The sequence below is a fragment of the Crotalus tigris genome, unplaced genomic scaffold, assembly GCF_016545835.1.
Source record: "Crotalus tigris isolate CLP2741 ecotype Arizona unplaced genomic scaffold, ASM1654583v1 scf7180000023658.1318691, whole genome shotgun sequence".
Taxonomy (NCBI): Eukaryota; Metazoa; Chordata; class Lepidosauria; order Squamata; family Viperidae; genus Crotalus; species Crotalus tigris.
Window position 1 is genome coordinate 137160 of NW_024100104.1, and position 21595 is coordinate 158754.

At 38.0% G+C, this 21595-nt stretch overlaps 1 protein-coding gene across 2 annotated transcripts in view; it reads right to left on the reverse strand.

The window, feature by feature from the left end:
- Positions 1-5606, reverse strand: part of BOK (BCL2 family apoptosis regulator BOK) — a 33276-nt gene extending 27670 nt beyond the window's left edge. The window contains exons 1-2 of one of the 2 annotated variants that reach the window (XM_039320562.1): positions 5338-5606; positions 3352-3720 (exon numbers count right to left, since the gene is read on the reverse strand). In XM_039320562.1, the coding sequence (XP_039176496.1) occupies positions 3352-3574 (223 nt within the window). In that variant the 5' untranslated portion in view covers positions 3575-3720; positions 5338-5606. The remainder of the gene's footprint in view (positions 1-3351; positions 3721-5337) is intronic. The other variant, XM_039320561.1, reaches the window with a different exon arrangement.
- Between the last annotated feature and the right edge of the window lie 15989 nt (positions 5607-21595).

Genomic DNA, 21595 nt, shown 5'->3' on the forward strand with positions numbered 1-21595 from the left:
TAAGAAAATAGATGGAAAGAACAACAGTAAGAAGGAAATAAAATTAATTCACCCCTTCCCCTAAAACACAAATTCTGCCGGAAAGGATATTGTAGAAAAAAATTAAAATTGCTACTATCACCAGGATGGACTAAAAATGACATATCAAGCTCTCTGACCCTTTATGACAGTGGTTCTCAACCTGTGGGTCACGACCCCATTTGGGGTCGAACGACCATTTCACGGGGGTCACCAAACAACTCAGTCCGCCATTTTTTCCCCTTTTCCTTAGCTGTGCTACTCCCATTTATTCTATTGGCTTTTGAAAGCCAATAGAATAGACTCTCTTGAATAGAGTCTAATTCTATTGGCTTTCAAAGGCCAATAGGAATTGTCCAGGCTGTCTCTGCCCTGCTGAGCCCGCCAAAAGTCCCATTCTGCAAACGGTGCTGCAAGTTGTCTGCAGCGAAGGCAAGCTGTCTAGAAGTTTCCACCCCTCCCTGCTGAGCAACTACTAAAAAAGTAAGTAAAAGAGGGCCAGGGGTGGGAGGTGGAAGGCCGGCGGGCGCAGGGAGGGTTGCTGGCGCGCGTGGGGCCCGGTGGGTGCCTTACCTCCCTTGGGCTGGGCCAGCTGGTGGCCCAGCTGGTGTTCGGCCTACTCCGTCTCTGCCGCTTGCCAGCTATGCCTCGGCTGGCGCAGGGGGCGGAACCACGCATGCGCGGCGCTCCCAGGCAGGGAAAGTCCTCGACTTACGACTGGTTGGGTAGTCCTCGACTTACGACTGGTTGAGTAGTCCTCAACTTATGACCAGTTGAGTAGTCCTCGACTTACGACCGGTTGGGGGTCGCAGCATTTATTTATTTATTTATTTATTTATGAGACTTATATACCGCTTTAAGTGCAAGCACTCTCTAAGCGGTGTACACCAGTAAGCAATGTATATATATATTTACATTGCCCCCAACAATCTGGGTCCTCATTTTACCTACCCCGGAAGGATGGAAGGCTGAGTCATTAAAAAGGTTGAGAACCACTGCTTTATGATATAACTCTCATCCTGGAGGATAGAGTTTAAAAGTAGTGGAGGATAACAATCAACTGTACAAAGATGTTATTGCATGTTCAACTCTTAAAACTGATGTTCCAAACCGAGGATATCATTAATTAAATTTAGGAATTTGGTACCAAAGAATACGGGGTAGCTACCACCTTGGCCAGCTTCACAAAAGGTTGGACCAATTCATGAAATCATGTATATGAAATAATTTAATGTACTTTGCACATATTTATTACAAATTCAGCTTTAAATGTAAAATGTAAGCAATGTTATAACATTTAGAAATTAGAATTAATAATATATTTTTTCTTTATCTTTAAAAGTTAGTTATCTAACCATCAGAGTGATCTTAATTTCTAATCAATATTGTATAAATACCACTGTATCCAAATAATATAATGTACTACTTGTGTTTTATAAAAAATAATATAAAAAAGAGAAAAAAACGTCTTAGTAGTATCACTAGTACTCCTTATTATTTTTCTCTCTCATTTTGTTTTTGCAATTTGGATTATAAATTGCTTTAATCCTATGGCCACTTTTTTGGGGGATGTTGTAACTAATAAAGGTCATTAGTGTGAGGTAGGATAATAATCAAATAAACATGCTGAGAAAGGCTATTTGGCCTCTTTGTGTACATCATTAGCACCACTGAAGTTTAATATCACAGAAAAAAAAACCTGGACAAACAATAACAACACCAGAAATAATTTCTGTTCCCCTTCAACCCTTGTAGAAGAAAATAAAATGGCTTTTCTAGGTATTGGCTAATAGGTGCTCACAAAAGCAGCAAATTTCAAATTCAGCTCAAGAAATAAAGCCTAAAACACCTCTAACCAAATTGATGTCTTGTTTTGAACTCTCATGCACAACCCTCTTGGTCTGGGAATAAAGAAGGGTTAACAAAGCTCTTTTGGAATTCAGTGCATAAAATCCAGCACATACACCTCCCTCTTCATCCATACGAACAATTGGGAAAATAACTTATTGCTCTTGCATGACACCTGAAACCCTAGAAGCCATCTCTTACTCCTGGCTAATTTAGGGCTAGTCCTGGCACAGCCCAAGCCAGTCCGAGAGCATGAGGAACAGACTATACCTTTGTTTTCAATAAACTGTAGGAAGGTGTAAGAAGGCACTCAACAAAATGGACTCACAAACTCAGACCAAATGAAAGCAGATAGCCTGTATGCTATAGTGAGATGTGTCCATTGTAACTGCCATCAGCACATGTGATGCTTATCACAGCTTGGTTCAAGGAGAACTGGAAGCTAGTTTGCTCTTGGCAAGAACAGATACAAGTCTGATCTATTATAGAGAAGTCCAGAAAACCTAGACACTGAAGAGATACCTCTGATATGGCAATGATATTGAAATGTGTATTTCTACTCAATATCTCTCTCAAGACAATGTAAGTAGGCTATTTTGCACCTTAGGTGAGCTCATAAGAGCCTTTTCAGATCCAAGCAGCCTATAAATTGCAGTATTAAAAATAAATAAGGTTGCAGCTCTATCTTACATGACAAACCTCTGCATGCACAGATAATGAATAGGCATACTCATGAGGATTCCAGCCCGGACGAATTTTGTTTTATACATTCCTTGAACCCAGTAACAAATTATTTCAAAGGACTTGAAAGGTGGGGATACCTGATTTAGGAATACAAGATATTAGAATATATGATTATAATTATATACATACACACACACACACACACACACACACATATTCATAGTCTGGATGTTGCCTTTAGTTAAATATTTTTTGAAGCCTGACAAAAGCTTGCTTTATTTATATCTTATGTTACACCTTTGTTCCTCAAGCAGACATACATGCCAAGAATAAAAAAACATGTTGCCTCATCCTTCTTTTCTCCCTCTTCCATAACTGAAGAAAAGACTGTTTTTAAGTACTTCTTCAAATATTGGCATACATACATGATGGGTAAAGGACCACGAAATGCAGCCCTTGGCCAACTAGCACTACAGATCAGATAGACATGTTTTCCATGGTGAGAAAATAGGAAGGGTGCCAAAAATACAGGCAAATGTCTTTATTAACAAATCATGTACATTTGCCTCTTTTCACTAAATGCAGGGGAGGGTGGGATAGATTTTGCCATTTTGGACCCTGAGAAGAAGAGAGAGCCTTTGTGTCACAGGGATAGAAAGAGACAGAGGCAAAAAATTGTTAGGTGATAAGGGATTAATAAGACTACAGGTAACTTTTGGAGAAAAGAGCAGAAGTATCACAAGCACAATGCCATTCTAACATATCTAGCCAGGTATAGCTTTTGTCCATTTTTGCACTTACCCAACCTTAAAAGTATGCTGGACACTTCTGCTAACTTGCCCACTGGAACAGGTGAGCTGTGCTCAGGCTTATTCCAGCCAATTCCAGCCCGAATAAGCCTGGAGTGAATGTAGTCCCTGCAAAGCACCTTGGCTTGAGATACAAGCTCCTTGTCAGTGGGAGTCCGGTCAAACACTTCCATCACCTCTGCAGCAAAGACAGAAGAACGTCGGAGCACTTCCATCCTATCACTGATCTTCAAACATGCTGGGTAAAGTCTTCTTCAGGATTTCATGGTTGGGTCACCTGGAGAGGAATCTATACCTAGAGAATGTGTTTGCGGGATACTGCTTCGCTGCAATTTTCAGTAAAGATGTTCGTTGGAGATCTCTGATTGACAAATGAACAAGAAATTATCCAACTGTAATCAATAGCTGTTCATGTTGGCTTCCTGATAAAGGTTAGTTTATGCTGAAATCAATGTGCAGCATTATCTGATGCCTGGTTGTTCAAAGTAGCTTTCTCTAACTTGATGCCTTCCAGCTGTATTAGCATTATAACTCCCAGAATTCCAAACCAGCATTAGTAAGGAACCCAATCAAGGAAGGCTGAATCAAACTGTTTTTCTGTGGAGCTTACATATAGATAAATGTGCTCATGGTTGCAATTTTATCAGCATTTGAAAATATGGAAGTAAACTCTTTTGAATACACAATCACATGGTGGACTTCAAGATTTCTGCAAAAACAATGGAAGACGCAAACACACATTTTTATAAACTTAATTTTCTGAAGGGTGTTTCCAGACAAACTTTTATCATTTGCCTTCAAGATGGAATTTTTACAGGAGATCCAAAACATGATGTATTTGTTTTGTCACTATTCTATGTATTTCCATTTCAATTGCCTTTTGCTTAAAGAAAAATCAGAAAAAAAATCCATTAAGACAGAAAAGCTGCAGAGTATCTTTTTTAATGATAGAACAGGGCATATGAGTCTGGAAACAGCCTCACACACACTCTTAAAAATCAGCAGTTATAAAAACAAATTAATGGAATCTTGAAATAACATTTGAAAGCATCTTGTTTTCTGCAAACATACAGACAGGCAAACACCAATGTTCAATGGTAATGACATCAAAAGAAATAGGCATGCCATATTATATCATTTGCCGAAGCAAAAAAAAAAGGAATAGTGACAGTTTCTTCACCAAAGATGACATTCTATCAACGTCATCTTTTAGGAGACAAAAAAACACCCAAGCCTTTTTGTTTAATTTTTTATCTCCATCTAAAATAAGTTGACACGGCTATACAACATTATTTCTCAGTTCTGCAAGGATATACGTTTCCTTGACTTCCATTTCTACTGACTTTATGTTTTAACATACTCAAATACTCCTCTTAGTCAGAAGGTAATCTTTTTAATGGTGTGACTTGAATATTTAACGCAGGAACCAAGAGTTACTTTAAAAGTTTCTCACAGGACACAGAAAACATTTCCAGCCAATCCATCACTGATAAAATAATATTTAATCAATATTGAGGTAAAGAGAACAACCCTGAATATCCAAGGAATGTCCTCAAACACACGTACCACTAAACTGAGAGTTAAAGCATAACAGCATCCAATGCCACCCTATACCGATTTCTACAGGGACTGCATGTAGCCAAAATACATAACTTTCCCGCTGGAACATGATACAGGGAATTAGAAACCTACTTAGGGATTAGACACTATAGCTCTGTTCACAAATCACACAGCAACACAAATGTGCCAACCATATTTTAGCCTAGTCTCTTCTGCAAACCCAGAACCAGGAGAAATTATCTATGTTCCATTGTGCCATGCGAACCTATAAAATCAAATTAACCGATAAACCATAATTAAGTGTACCACTATGTTTATAAACAAAGCTTCCGACGGGGCAGTTAATCTTATTCAATCTGTTCTAAATCAATAAAAAGGCAACAGCAACGTCCACCCGTAAAATTTTCCAACGATGTACCTCTCCAAGGCATTTCCACTCCACAGTGATGGTCTGCAGTGCAGAATGTTCCTTGCGTGCTCCGCTTTAGTTGTGGAGAGTTCCTTGATTATCCCTACTGGGACAGGCTGGGCAGAGATCCCAAGGATTCTTGATTGTTGAAATTCCGCAGAAAGCCCTGATGCTTCCCAAAAACTTCCTGCCGTTGTTCCTTCTGCCTTCACGAAGCTTCAGAGATTCCAGCGCTCGCTCGATTCCCTCCGTGGATAAAGACCTTCTTGCTATAGCCTTGTAAGGCAAGTGAATTAGCCAGGAGGAGGAGGAGCGTGAAAGAATTCGCCCGCCCCTTTCTCCTTTCTCTTAAGGAGGCACCAGGAAGCTGGGCCGAAGAGGATTGAAGGCTGTTTTGTGCTTAAGGTACCGGCTGGTCCTCGGGTGTTCAAGCACTGCCTCATTCAAACTGAGAGCGTTTCCTTTAAAGTGCTATATCAAAGGTGGTTTCTTGGGTCTCGGCTTAGCTTCTATGAATTTATCCAATATAGGCTTATTTTGTGGTGAAGCCATCCAACTGTGGTTTATTAAGTAAGCTCTATTGAAGCAAAACATGACTTTGCATATTGAACAAGCATCTGCCAATAAAACAGTCTTGAAGATGTATAGATAGCTCTAGGCATAAAGGTGATGTGCTATACACTTCTGAGCATGGCTTCTTCAACCTGGTAGGGCTGTAGCTAGATTTTGCTAATCAGAATTGGCTTCCTTTGTAGTCTTGCATATTTTATTTTATTATTTTATTTTATTTTATTTTTTAAAACTCGTGTTTTTCTGAAAAGAAATCCATTAGTCTCATACTCTCAAAAGAGTCTATGCCCCAAAGAAATTATGTTTTAGAGCAAAATCTTATTATTCCTCAAAGGACTGAAGAGTAGTTTTTTTGGCCCTGCCTACTGAAATGAGACCCATCCACTCCACTCATAATTCATACTGAATCTGCCATCTAAACCTATTTGGCTGTGTCACTCCTACATCAATTACATCAGCCAATCACTCAAAGCTGGAGCTGTTAGCTCAGTTGCTTCTCTGCTCTTCTCAGTTATTGGGGTCAGACGTTAGACTAAACCATAATATTTGTTCTCACTCTGTTGTGTGAACCAGCTATTTCTGTTTTAAGTTCAGCATGTTTGTGAACCAACCACTTATGTATTCAACTAACATAACTGGCCCCTGAAGTCTTAAATCAGGGGTCTTTAAACTTGGCCCTTTTATGACTTGTGGCCTTCAACTCCCAGAATTCCTCAGCCAGGCACACTGGCTGAGGAATTCTGGGAGTTGAAATCCATGTCATAAAAGGGCCACGTTTGAAGACCCCTGTCTTAAATGATGTTCATTGCCTATGCCTAGCAAAACTTAGAGGCAGCATAACTCTGTTCATTATGAATATGTACCAATTGTTGTGCAATAGCCATGAACCAGGGATGTCAAACTGGCGGCCTACGGGTCGGACATGTCACCTGCAGGCCACGCCCACTCCAGATCCGCAAAGGCAAAAAATATCACGATATGTCACGTGATGTGATCCAATTTGACACCCGTGCCATGAGCATTCAGCTGGCATTTATCCATTATCCATTTGTAATGCAATGGTTGACACTTCTTTCACCCCTTTTGTATCCAATGTAATGTCACTATTTTCCAAAAAGCATTTGACAAGTATGCACACCTGCATTGAACAGCTTCAGCATAAAAGAATTTGTCCCTATATATTTCAAATAATAAACTGAGTCCTGGTCCACACTTGCTTACATCAAAGATAGCAATTCAAATATATCTCAGAGGAAGGCCGCATTTCCAGTAGGCTTCAAGAGAAGATGGCATTTTACAGTTACTAACTTCCACTGCCACATGGACTAGTCAGATAGGGTAAGAAGCTCCTTATCATTAAATGTTGCATAGACTTTGATAGACACATTCTCTTTCTTTAGGGGCTGATAGGGAAAAACAGGATGACTGTTTTGAGTTTGCTCATGTGTTTTATTTCCCAGATGCCCTTGGACAGACTAACTGCAAACAGTAGTTAATTCAGCCACTAATAAAGTCTATTCTGCGTGACTAAGTTCATACATTATTCTAAGCCATAGTATGTTTTAACCATGGATTCCTGCGTAACTTTTAACTAGCTGGGTTTGCATAATGCACTAAAATATAAATCACACTAGTTGTATTCACCACAGCATACTGTGTCAATTCTAAACAAACATGTGACTTTCCAGGAACCATCTTACTGATGTTCACATTGCCTTCCTCATTTCATCCTTAGACTGTAACCATGATTTGAAAGCAGCCTCTTTTCTTTCCTCTCAGTCCCCTTTTTTTTCTGTTTACTATGAGGCCTATTAAGCATTGTAAAACTTAACTAGAATAGATGGACAAACTATAAAGAATTAAGATTGAGTAAACTTATAAAATACACCTCTGAGGCGTCTGTTCCTACAAAGATCAGATTTTCTTTGTGATACTCTATGGAAGCAAATGTTTTAAGAAGCAGAATAAAAAGAATATTGATGCTTTTGAACTTTAATGTTGGAGAAGACTGCTGAAAATACCATAGATCAGTGGTGGCGAACCTATGGCACGGGTGCCAGAGGCAGCACTCAGAGCCCTCTCTGTGGGCACGTGTGCCATCGCCCCAATCCTAGGCCTTCAGCTGGGTTTTATAAAACCTTTTCGCTTTAGGCTTCCACTGCCGTGTGCAAAAAAAAAAAAAAAAGGTTCAATCAATCAGTCAATTTCAACTTCTTGCGGGGAAAAAAAATCTTGCAAAGTTGGAATTGATTGATTGAACTTTTTAGTCCCACCCAGTCTGCCATTACCACCACAGCCACGCCCACCCAATGGGCCACACCCACCCGGCACTCGACAATGCATAAGTGGGTTTTGGGTTGCAGTTTGGGCACTCAGTCTCTAAAAGGTTCGCCATCACTGCCATAGATAGACAAGAAAACAAACAAATGAATCATCAACCAAAAATTCTCATTGAAGGAAGAAATGTCCAGCTCAAATTTGGATACATTATGCAAAGACCTAGCTCTCTAGACAAATCTATAAAGCTAGGAAAGTTGGACAAAAAAAATAAAATAATCAGCAGTAAGGTGGATGGACTCAATTATAGTGACTGTTGCAGGACCTGAAGGACAGACTATCCTCACTGAAATCTAGATGGTTACTGAGAGGTGACACCAATTTTATCAAAGAAGAATTTTATCAAAATCTTCATAGAAAAATAGCAGAAATGGAATATCAAAACAGCTGCCTAGTAGGGGATTTTAATGCAATAGTAGATGGGACATTAGACTATAAAAGGAGCAAAACAGGAAAATGAGGAAGAAAAAGATTACCTAAGACTTTTTTTTTAACATGGTAGAGGAAATTGGTGTACAAGATACTTGGAGAGAAACTAATCCAGCAAAACTACAATATACATTCTACTCGAATAGCCATAAATCTTGGTCCAGAATTGACATGGTTTGGATGATGCCTGAATTAAAAACTAATATTTAGGAGATTGAGATAGAATTAGGCACTTGGACAGACCATAATCCTGTAAGGAATACAAAAAAAATTAAGATGGACCTTGAACCAATCCATATTAAAAGAGAAAGAATGTATAGAATTAGCAACAAAAGAAATGAGCTTTTTGTAAAGAAAATAAAAAAAAAGATATAACATTACAAAATGTATGGGATATAGCCAAAACATACTTTAGAGGTGTAGCCATAACATACATGGTGGAAAAAAAAAACAAAGAAAAAAGACAACAATATATACTGTTAAGGGAAGTATTTAAAAAAACTAGAATTAGAACTACAAATAAATCCACAAAAGAAAATACTGAAAAGACAAATGGAAGTAATAAAACATAAATTAAATTTAATAGAATCAGAACAATTGGCACAGAAAATTAAAAGAGCAAAATAAAACTTGTTTGAAAATGTAAATAAACCAGGGAGATGGCTAACTTACAAACTTAAAAAACAGAAGGAGAAAAAATTGATAAACAACTTAGTAGATGAAAAAGGCTGTTTACAATTTAAAAATGAAGCAATAAAAAGATAATTAAAGAATATTACAAGAATTAAAAGGATAATTAAAGAATATTACAAGAATGTATGATATAGAACAGGGGTGTCAAACTTGCAACGTCATGTGATATCACGACATATTGCGACTTTTTTGCCATTGCTGGGCACGGTTTCACTATGATGCATCCGTCCCGCAGGCCGCCGGTTTGACACCCCTGACATAGAAGAAATTTCATGGGAGAAAATGATTCAATATATGGAAAGAAATAATTTACTAAAAATTCCAGAAAACTTTAAAACCATGTTAAATGAGAAAATAACAATGATGGAACTGACAGAGGCTATAAAAAGACCAAAAAAAAAAAAAAAAACATCGGGACCAGATGGGCTTCCAGCAGAGCTTTACAAATGTCTACAAGATATATTAAGTGCACTGTTGAAAGATGTGTGTAATGAATTTTTATTGGAGGCTAAACTCCCAAACACACAGACAGAAGCAAATATTACTTTGATACCAAAAAAGGACTTAGACCTGACACAGATAAAAAATTATAGACCGATATCCTTACTAAATGTGGGCTATAAAATCTTCACTTCAATAATAGCGGAGAGACTGAAAAGATTTCTAACTGAATTTATACATCCAGATCAAAATGCATTTCTACCAAAGAGAAAAATAAAAAATAATTCAAGAATTATAATGAACATATTGGAATATTATGAAATACATCCAGGGAAACAATTGCTCAAAAGACATGTGATAATGTTTCCTGGCAGTTTATGACTCAACAACAAAAAACAATGGACTTTGGACAAAATTTTATAAATATAATTAAAACAATATATTACAAACAAATAGCAAAAGTGATTGTAAATGGAGATTATACAGAGAAGTTCGACATAAGAAAAGGCACAAGACAAGGATGTCCACAATCTCCATTGTTATTTATTTTAACCTTGGAAGTTTTAAATAGAAATACTAGACAAGACCCAGAAATTAAAGGACTAGAAATAAAAGGTGAAACTTATAAACTGCAAACATTTGCAGATGACTTGGTATTATGCAAAGACCTAGCTCTCTAGACAAGTCTATAAAGCTAGGAAAGTTGGAAGAAAAAATAAAATAATCAGCAGTAAGGTGGATGGACTTAATTATAGTGACTGATGCAAGACCGGAAGGACAGATTATCCTCACTGAAATCTAGATGGTCAGTGAGAGGTGACACCAATTTGATGGCACATATTCAGTCAGTCTCTCATCATGGACAGGATAAGCAGGAAGGCATACTTTAGAGCAGGGCTCCTCAACCCCCGGTCTGTGGTCCGGTACTGGGCCACAGCATGCCAGCAACTGGTCTCCACAAACAAGCAAAGCCCCATCTGTGGGATTCAGGCAGCACACAAAACCACACACTATCTGGTCCACAGAAAAACCTCTCTCCACAGAACTGGTCCCTCCAACCTCCAAAAGGTTGGAGACCTCTGCTTTAGAGTCAGTATTTCCTTCGGGGACTCTTATAAAAAATATTATCTATTTTTTAAAAAAACCAATCTGAATGAAAGGCATTGGAATGAAGGACCTACGGTTCAAGCTCTTTCAGATTTACAGATAAAAATCTGGATTTAAAAAATAAAGCCAGCATACATAACAACATCTGAATCAACAAGTACAATGTTATTGATTACAAAACCCAAAACCATTTTTAAAATCACCTCCTACTCTTCTCTTATTTAATGCATCTATGCCTCATGCTCACATTATAGTTTCAGCATGTAATAAATATATTGTATTACTTATGTGATTATAATTATATTTTGGAAATCTACCATCAATGTGGAGTGACACATAGTTTATAGTTACAGTATTTTCTATGGTGGCTTCTAATACTAATGCTGTACTTGATTTATAGCAGTTCAAGAGAGGCAATAAATACAATAGCAGAATAGTTTAATTGAAGTTGAATGATACAATGCTAATTTCAAAGCTTCTAATGTATGGCTAAAATATTTTGTGCAATATTAAAAATAAATGATAAATAGATTAATTTACATCTTTTAATTAAAATAAAGCAAACACATGGCATGGATGGGCATATTACATTTATTTTATTTTAAGATAGTATGTTTACCATTATGAGGTTGAATAGTTTCAGTCAGTTTTGGTTTAAGTCTCTGAAATGTCCTTCAAAACATATTTGTAATCACCAATAAGAACATAGTTGTAAATATGGACTGAAATTGATGTATGATATATAGTATATTGTCTATGGTAGCAATTGTCAAGACTGGGACACAATGAATCTCTATTAAACTTGCAGATAATTTTGCCTCCCCAGTCTTGGATTCTACTTCTTTCATTCTAATACAAATTGAAGCAACATGCCTAGTAAAGGAAACTTTTAGATAGGAAGAATATACCGTTATAGATCAGAGGAACTGCAGAAAAAATTTCAAGGATTACAAGTTTGGGTACATGAGGAATGGTGGCACTCATGAACAATACAAGAATGCAAGACAAGTTTTTCAAACTGAAAACGTATACGTTATTACAATGTTAGATTTCAAAGTGGAAAGTACAATATATGAATTACAAATAAAAGAATTGTTTCTGGAGTTTCACTGAAAAGCAGATGAGTATAGGGCGGGATTTACTTAATCAAGGACACAATAAGCATTGAGCAGAAATGTTAAGAATCCAAACCACTTCACTTCTTCCTTTCTAAAACAATCTAAATATCAAATTAACAAAGACAGTTGTCAATTTCTATTCTTACTATATACAAGTAGGAAGATCCACAACAGAAACTGCCTATTATAAAATGTCTTGGAGAAAAATAATTCCTAATAACTATTGAACATAGTATGCTTACCAATCTTATTGTGAAATGGAATTGAATTATTCCCCACAAGATTGGTAGGAATTTATAGCCTGGGGGAGAAAATTGGCCACCCACGTTGTTGTGATCCTTAACCACTTACTAAGACTCTAGGATTCCTAGGAATATGACTAGATCAGATGAATCAGCTGCTTCTCAGAACAATTTCTCCCACTACGTCTTAAAGATACAGGGGCACTCTGATGTATTAATAATATTAAAGATATATTAAATAATGAAATGGTAAAAAGCATGAAAATTGATAATTTCTGCTTTTTGCTAGTGAAAAATTAGACAGTGATAGTGATTTTTAATACCTTATATCTTCTTACATTTCATGTTAGTACTATAACAGTACTTTTATTTATTTTTCTTCTTCTTTACCAAATTCTTCTTTTTCTTTTTTTCTATTTTACTTTCTTTTTTTCTGCACATTCTAAATTTATTCCTTTAAGCTTCTATTAGTTTTTATGAATTGTAATATTTAATAAAATTATTATTTAAAAAATGAAACAACCTTTCCTCAAAGATCCCATTGGCCCCAACCCTCTTGGCCTCTTGTAAAGCATTAAAGATCTGGATATTCCCACATGTATTTGGACCAGGCAGTTGGGTGATAGTTAATTTTGTCTTTGTGACTGAAGTGGAACATTTTTTTTCCTTTGGAACTCAGGCATGTTATATATGACTTTTCCCCCTACATATTGTGTATATTGTTTAAACTGTGTTTTGTTGTGTGGTTTTAGTTTTTTGTAATCTGCCTAGACTTGCTACGGTGAGATAGGCAACTACAGAAATTGCTTAAACATTTACTAATGTATGCTTATATTTGAATTAGAAAAAATGATCCACAATTTTAATTTTAATGAATTGAAAATGTAACCCAACTAGAAACATATTTGTTCAATTGATTTAAGTTAAAATAAAACTGTTGTATTTATGGAATGAAAAACCAGCTTATTATTTAAAAAAAATAATTCTCTCTGGTGGGTGGGTGGGTGGGTGGGTGGGACAAAAGAAGAAGGAACGACTTCTACTTGTGGTCAATGTTAGGCTGGATTATAGATTGCCCCACTCTGGGGCCCTTCCCCCCCTTGAATCTAAACACTGGGCCAAAATGTCTTTGCAACACCTTTTTTTTCTGATTCAGGCTTAAGGAATTTTAACTGTAGTAGGGTTAAAGTAAGATTTCCCCTTAATGTAACCTATGCAAGGGCAAGCACAAAGATGTATAACATTTTTTAGACTACTGTCTATTATCTTGAGGGACGGCGTGGTGGCTCAGCAGTTAAGATGTTGGGCTTGTTGGCTGGAGAGCCGGCAGCCCCGGTTCAAGACCCAAGTGCCACGCAATAGGGTGAATTCCTGTCCTTGCCCCAGCTCCTGCCAACCTAGCAGTTCCAAAGCATGCAAATGTGAGTAGATAAATAGGTACCACTTTGGTGGGAAGGTAACAGTGTTGCATGACATCCTGCTGGCCATATGACCGCAGAAATGTTTTTGTATAGCGCTGGCTCAATGGCCTTGAAATGGAGATGAGCACCACCCCCTATAGCAGTGGTTCTCAACCTTTTTAATGCTGCGACCCCCAACTGGTCGTAAGTCAAGGACTACCCAACCGGTTGTAAGTTGAGGACTTTCCCTGCCCGGGAACACCGCACATGTGTGGTGCCGCCCCCTGTGCCAGCTGAGGTGTAGCTGGCAAGCGGCAGAGATGGAGCAGGCCGACCACCGGCTGGGCCACCAGCTGGCCCAGCCCAAGGGAGGTAAGGCACCCACCGGAAAAGGGGGAAAAATGGTGGACAGCCTTGCTTGGCGACCCCTGTGAAATGGTCGATCGACCCCAAATGGGGTCCCGATCCATAGGTTGAGAACCACTGCCCTATAGTCAGCAATGATTAGCAGAGTAAAATCTGCAGGGGATTCCTAATATCTTGAAGGAAGTTAAGAGGAGTGCAGTGATTAGAAAAAGATGCCATAAAGAAAGGATAGGGGTTGCAACAAGGACAGCAAATGTCATGCTGATATGCTTTTACTGGTGTGTCAAGGGTGCATGGCAAGCATTCTGCTAAGTATTGGAGAAAAGCCCTGGAATTAGTACTCCAAGCCCTATTTTGCTCTTTATGCTTAGGCATTAGCTTCTGTGGATTAACACATTTTGATTGCTAATAGATAAAAAATTGTTTTAATCTTACCCAGTGCTTTTTTTCTAAAAAAAAAAAAGGTGTTGGAACTCACACACGTCATACAACCCACCTTGCCTGCCCTACAAGGTTCCATCCAAAAAAAGGTGCCGGAACTCCATTCTGAGCGTTCTATGAGAAAAAAAGCCCTGATCTTACCTACATTGCTTTATGTAAATTAAAGGTTACAAAATAGGACATTAAAAGCGCTAATCACATCAATTCTTTATGTCACATAAAACAAATATACATTGCAGTTTCCTTTTTAAAAGAGTTTTCCTCCATTTTGCCAGCCCCTGTGCAGAGAGAAATAAATAGAACCTTGAATGTGTAAAATCATTTTAAGAATGAGGAACCAAGGTTTGCTGGGCAGCAGCCCCAGGGAGAGGAGAGGCAGCAGAGGCAGCAGCTTTCCTAACTGGATATTCTAGCTCCTTAAAATCAGGTAATTCTGGTGGCTGGTTGTTGTTGTTTTTGCTTACCTAAATAATTTGTGCTAGCAAGCACATATGAATACCTTTGAAAGGTCTTTTGCCTAGGTGTGTATCTGAGCACTTGGGATTCAGACTGAAACTTCTTGATGTATAAATAGATCCTTTAGAATAATAGGTAAATGCCACAGCTTTACAACCTTCCCTAGGCTGATGCTTTTGAAATATACTAGACTATAGTTTCTAGAAATTAAAGTTAATATAACCAATAAAATGTTGTTTGTCCTGTCTGGAGGATATCAGATTGGAAAATGTTTGCTCATTGCATAAGCAATCTGAAGACTTTAAAACATATGATACCTACAACTCGGTGTATAATCTCTACTACCCCAGAAAAGTACAGCTATCAACACAGGCCATTATCATGAGAAGAAGACCAGCTTGGTTCCATTCCACACATTTATCACATTATCTGAAATATCATATTATTGAATTATTTCCATTAGCAGTTTTAAATAGACATGTTAAATATTTTTTAGGGCTGGAGTTTTTAACCTGATTCCTGTATCATCTCTATTTCCCAGTAATGACTTTGACCCCTAAAGAGTTCTCAAAAGCTTCACTGGCTGCAGCCAAATTTGTTTATAAGTGGTTGTGCACAAATCTAGAAAACCACTAGAAGATGACAGTAAAATGATACAGAAAATGCTAACCCTTTGCTTCCCTCTAGTGATGTTCTGGATAATTGCAACTAAGATTTGATAGTCCTTGTAAGAGGTCTTACACGTCCAGGCATGTATGGACAGAAAAAATAGGGAAGCAGTAGCTGGCAGTAATTCTGGTAAATTAATACTTCGTAGGTGGTTGTATTGCTCACAGCAGCCATTTTGTGAATGATGAAACCCTCTTGCAGCAGCCATTTGACTAGAGTGTCCCCAATATGTTCTCAATGTTTCAAATGGCCCACTAAGCCCCAAAGGTTTCTCCCCATCTTGGGAAAAGCATGCACTATAGTACTGTTGTTCAGAACTATTTGATTGGTGGATGATTCATGCCCATGAGAGAAATATCCTTAAGCCATTCTTAGCTATGCTTGTATTGGCTGAAGCCATTCTCCAGCTGTGCTAGAGAAATATACCTAAGCCATTCTTAGCAGTGCTATAGGTTTCACCCCTGAGTCTGAGACATCCAAGATATACCCTCCAGCTTTGTCACCCATCGCCTTGCAGGAAGTCAGGTAATTGGAGTGATTTAAAACAGAAGCAACAATAGTAGGACTGAAGTCAGAAAATGTCATGCTTTTTTGCCAATTCAAGGATGGGTAAAGAGCATTTCAGCTCAGCACTGAGAAACATAAAACAGGAGCATAACACAATTAGGATAGTGTTGGTGAGCAGTTACTGCCCTCGCATGGCAATAAAAGAAAATACATGACTAAGGTTAATACTTCCCATGTCAAGAGTACAAAAGTATGAGTCTTAGGCTGCATATGGTTCATCAGCACTATTTTGCAGGCCCATAATCCCCTTAAAATGTATTTCTCTCTTTTCAATTTCCTTTTCTTAAAAAGGAAAATGGGTATCTTAAGTCTAAAGAATTGATGCTCATTTCATTCCTTAAGCCAACATCCTTCAGGGCCATTTTGGATCCTGTCCCTGTTTACTTTGGGATGTGGCCCTCAACATGCATTTGAAGTTTAACCTAAACATTAGCCTTTGTTTTGGATGGGATGCTTACTAAGTGAAGTATTCTAAACAGAAGGGCCTGAAAGCTAAAAATGCAAATGATTTGTAAATTCCAGTAATAAAGGTTAAGGAGAACAGTGAAAAAATGGAACTAAAAATAAATATAAATCTAAATAAAAAATGATGACCACAGGTAGAATAACCAGCCTAAAAAAATGACAATGAAGATATCACAGTACTGTAGTAGATAGCTTTTGCCTTTTTGGATTGACCATCAAAAGGTCTTGATCTTAGAAAAGATTCCATGATGTAGCTATAGCTACAAAGATCAGATTTTTGCAAACCATTCCGTGTGAAACTCTACAGATGTGGAAGTTAAAAGTGCATGATAGAAGGAGTATTGATGCTTCTGAACTTTGATGCTGGAAAAAACTCTTGAGAATAACATGGACAGCCAAAAAAACAAATGAATGGATCATCAAAAGAATAAAATTAAGTTTTGGTAATAAGTGCACTGCTAGAAGACCTGAAGGACCAGGATAAGGAAGGATCATTCAGGGGAAAATCTAGCAATATGCTCACAAGAGTTGATACCAACTTGATGACACATAGTCAGTCAATTAGAAGGGCTATTTGATTGGCTTGTAAAACTCTGTATCACCATTAGATGGCAGCATAGAGATATAGAATCCCTTTACTTGACAGCATTAACTTTCTTTGGGAATATTATGCCAGTTTAACTGCTAGAACTGGGGTAGCATAGTGTGTGCATGCACTCCTTTGGAGTCAATATTGACACCTACCGTAGTGACTGCCTGGACTGCCTACAATTTTCTTGGCAATTTTTTTCAGAAGTAGTTTGTCATTGCCTCCTTCTCAGGGCTGAGAGAGTGACTGGTCCAAAGTCACCCAGTTGGTTTTGTGCTTAAGCAGGACTAGAGCTCATGGTCTCTCAGTTTCTAGCCTGGTGCTTTTAACCACTGCATCAACTGGCTCTCATAGAAATGTATGTCTATGTATGTGTATTCTATTAAAATCTTCTATCAAATAACGTGATTACGGTAATCATGACTCAGCATGGGGTGGAATGGGAGGTATGTTATAAAATTTGTCAGATACTCAAATTATGAATAGCTGTAGTATCTTTTGAGAAAATGTGTTGTTTTTAATTTCTGTCAGATGAGAGGTTCAGTCTAAGAGAGAAAAATTATGATATAGAGCAAGGATGTCAAACTGCCGGCCTCTGGGCCGGATGCGTCATAGTGAAACCATGCCCACCCCATTGCCGGCAATGGAAAAAAAGTTGTGATATGTCGCAACATGTCATGTGACATTGAGAGTTTGACACCCCTGATATAGAGTATGGGAAGTTAATGAGTTGCTATAACAACCTGTGAACACACCTGAGTAGTGCAAATGTGTGTGGAGCCTTCTTGGAATTGTTGAAAGGACTATGTTGTAGACTGGAGATAGATGCTGTTGTATCCTCCCGCTCTGTTAAGAGAGGGCTGTTCAATTTTGACATAGATGGCATTTGACCCCTCTTTCAAACCAGCGGTTTTCTCTCTGTGTCCAAAATGTACTTAGCTGTCTTCGAAAGAGTGGCCTTTACCTTTTAAATGCTGATGGACTGCTGAATCTTGTCCTGATGGGTTAGCTTTTCTATGTTGTGCCATATGTTTATGAAGCTGTTGTTTTGTTTCCCCAATGTACAAATGTTAAGGAAAATAGTCTAGCCTTCCTGCACTGTGCTGTATACATTAAGGAAGACAGAAGCTTTAACACTGAAATTTACAGGAAACCCACACACATAGATTTACATTTTAATTCACACAAACCATTGGAGCACAAAATGGGAGTTATCAGAACTCTACACCACAGAGCTGAAGGCCTGCCTATCAGCAAAGATGGAAAAGTAAAAAAACTAAAACATATCAAGAAAGTCCTCAGAACTTGTGACTATCCCAAGTGGCCTTTATCAAATCTCAAAAAGATCTAGCAGGAGCTCCTCCGTAGCAGACAAAGAAAACAATAAACGAAGCAACGTAGTCATTCCCTATGTTGCAGGAATATCGGAAAAGCTCAGGAGAATCTTCAGCCAACACAACATATGTGCACACTTCAAACCCAAGAATACACTAAGGCAGAAGCTTGTCCATCCCAAAGATAAAACACAGAGACACAAAATGAGCAACGTGGTATATGCAGTACAATGCAGTGAGCCATGTGCAGATCTGTACATTGGGGAATCAAAACAACTTCATAAATGTATGGCACAACATAGGAGAGCAAAACCATTGGACAAGATTTAGCAGTCCATCTGATTTAAAATACAGCTAAGTCCACATTTTGGACAGATAGGACTGCTGGTTTGAAAGAGGGGTCAAAGAAGCCATCTATGTCAAAATTGAACAGCCCTCTCTTAACAGATTGGGAGGGATACGACATCATCTCTCTCGAGTCCTTTCAACAGCTCCAAGAAGGCTCCACATACATTTGCACTATTCATGTGACCCTGAAGTCACAGATAAGCCTCCAGGCAGCACTAACAATTTGCTAAAAGAATGCAAATGACTAGCTGTCTACAAGGAGTATAAATCTTTCTATTCTCACCATCCAGTCAGAGCTGAAGAAACTTCTTGGATGAGAAGTGAAACATCTTCAAAGAAAAACAAGACAATCCAAAAAGCATCTTTGGGGCAAAGACTTGCAACATGACAAAGAAGATGCTGGATTTGGCAGTTTAATGAACCGAGTCACTGCCTCCATGCTGCTGCACGTGGATTGGAACACAACACTTCCTATTCACCATACAAGTATATGCTTGATGAGTTTGAGTGCAGTAGTCATGATCTCTAGTAACATCTATCTAAAGTGACTTATGTGTGTTGCCAGAAACTAATGGAAAGCATTTGACCCCTATAATGTTGACCTACAAATAATTTATGAATGCCCACATTCATAGAGAAGAGAAGGACTAGGGGTGACATGATTGCAGTGTTCCAATATCCCAGGGTCTGCCACAAAGAAGAGGGAGTCAAGCTATTCTCGAAAGCACCTGAAGGCAGGACAAGAAGCAATGGATGGAAACTAACCAAAGAGAGAAGCTATCTAGAACTAAGGAGAAACTTCCTGACAGTTAGAACAATTAATCAATGGAACAACCTTTCTCCAGAAGTTGTAAATGCTCCAACACTGGAAGTTTTAAAGAAGAAACTGGACAGACATTTGTCTGATATGGTATAGGGTTTCCTCCCTGAGAAGGGGGTTGGACTAGAAGGCCTCAAAGGTCCCTTCCAACTCTATTATTGTTATTGTTACATACTAGTTTCAGTTGTTTTTCTGAAACATGACAGTGAAGAATCTGTCTTGCAATGGAAAATTGAATTTTTTTACTGTATAATTAAGGAGTAGAGTCTGTTGGGGAATCCTATTGGGCCCCCAGGGACAATCTAGGATAACGATGCAGCTTATAAAGGAAGGCACATCAGGCGAGTTCCAAGAAGGAATGGCTCTAGTGTAGAGTCCAGAATGCTTCAGAGACTAAAGAGGTATCTATACAAGACATGAAAACAAATAATAATAATAATAATAATAATAATAATAATTATAATAATGATAGTGATGATGTTGGAAGGGACCTTGGAGGACATCTAGTCCAACCCCCTGCTCAGGCAGGAAACACAAGTGTTTCCTTGTGTTTCAAATTATGAAGAATTGTCCAAATAATTTTGCCTGCTAATTGATGAATTGTTTTAGAAAAATGTGGTAAAAATGTAAATGAGGACTGTTGAAAACTACCTGCTTGGGAGTAAATTTTATTATACCGAGTGCAGTTTCTTCCATTTATAAATATATCATAGATATTTTTAATATAAAAAATCAGTATCTTATTTAGTCACAGTCTTAACATGAAATGGAGGAGGTTGCACAGGGATTTATATTATTCAACCAGGCATAGAGATACAGGTTGTTGGACAAACAGGCAGAATTCTCATCAATTTCATTCCAACTTTCAAATATCCCACCTAATAAGTGCTGCAAGGGAAAGGCAGTTATGATTAGCAGTATCTAGATATTTATCCCTTGGGACATACCAAATGGCACTGGAGTAGACAAAATGGCAGCTTCCTTCCTAAGTAAAGTAAACAATAAAAAGCATGACCGCAGGAAAACTTTTGTTAGCAGAAGTAATAATCACTCTGTAATGCACTGATTTGAGACAAAACAAGCAATTCATCTCTTTCTCAGTTTAAATAGTCTTTTTTTTTACAAACAGGTCTACTGTTCTTTTGAAATATTGCTGAACATGTGTTTAACAATAGATCAAACTGTCTTCCAAAAGACTTGAATGGTACTTTGCAAAGCATGGGCCAGATATTATTCAGGCATATCACTCCACAGAAATCATGTATCCAGCATCTCATTGAACTCAAGCCAAAGTGACTGTGGAAGTCAGAGGTCAATTATTAGAGGGAATGAATATGTCTATAATAGCTTCAACCTGCCAGTGGAAGTTCAACATAAGCTGTTCTTATTATATTAACAGCAAGATAAAGAATGAGGCATGCCACAAACCGGTCCACACAAACAAGCAAAGCCCCATCCGCGGGATGCAGATAGTACATGAAACCAGGCCACCTCCGGTCTGCAGAAAAACCTCTCTCCATGGAACTAATCCCTGGTGCCCAAAAAGTTGGGGACCTGTGCTTGAATTCACACCTCTGCGTGGCCAATTTCATCTGATAGAAAGTCATCATATTTTACATTGCCTGGTGTAATCTGGAGTGGATTGCTAGAAGGAATGAGTGAAATAAAAAAAAAGAATGTTTCCAGGAATAAACTTTATACTGAAGTGGAGTGTCTATATCTAAGAAAGATCTTATTTCAGAACTGTAATTCCTAACCTATACAGCTGTCATATTATGCTAAACCTAGTTTATACTTTACCTTCAGATTCAAATGCAAGGTTAAGGTAACTTCTAAAGCAGTGGCAGAAACTATGAATAGACTGGGATTAAATAC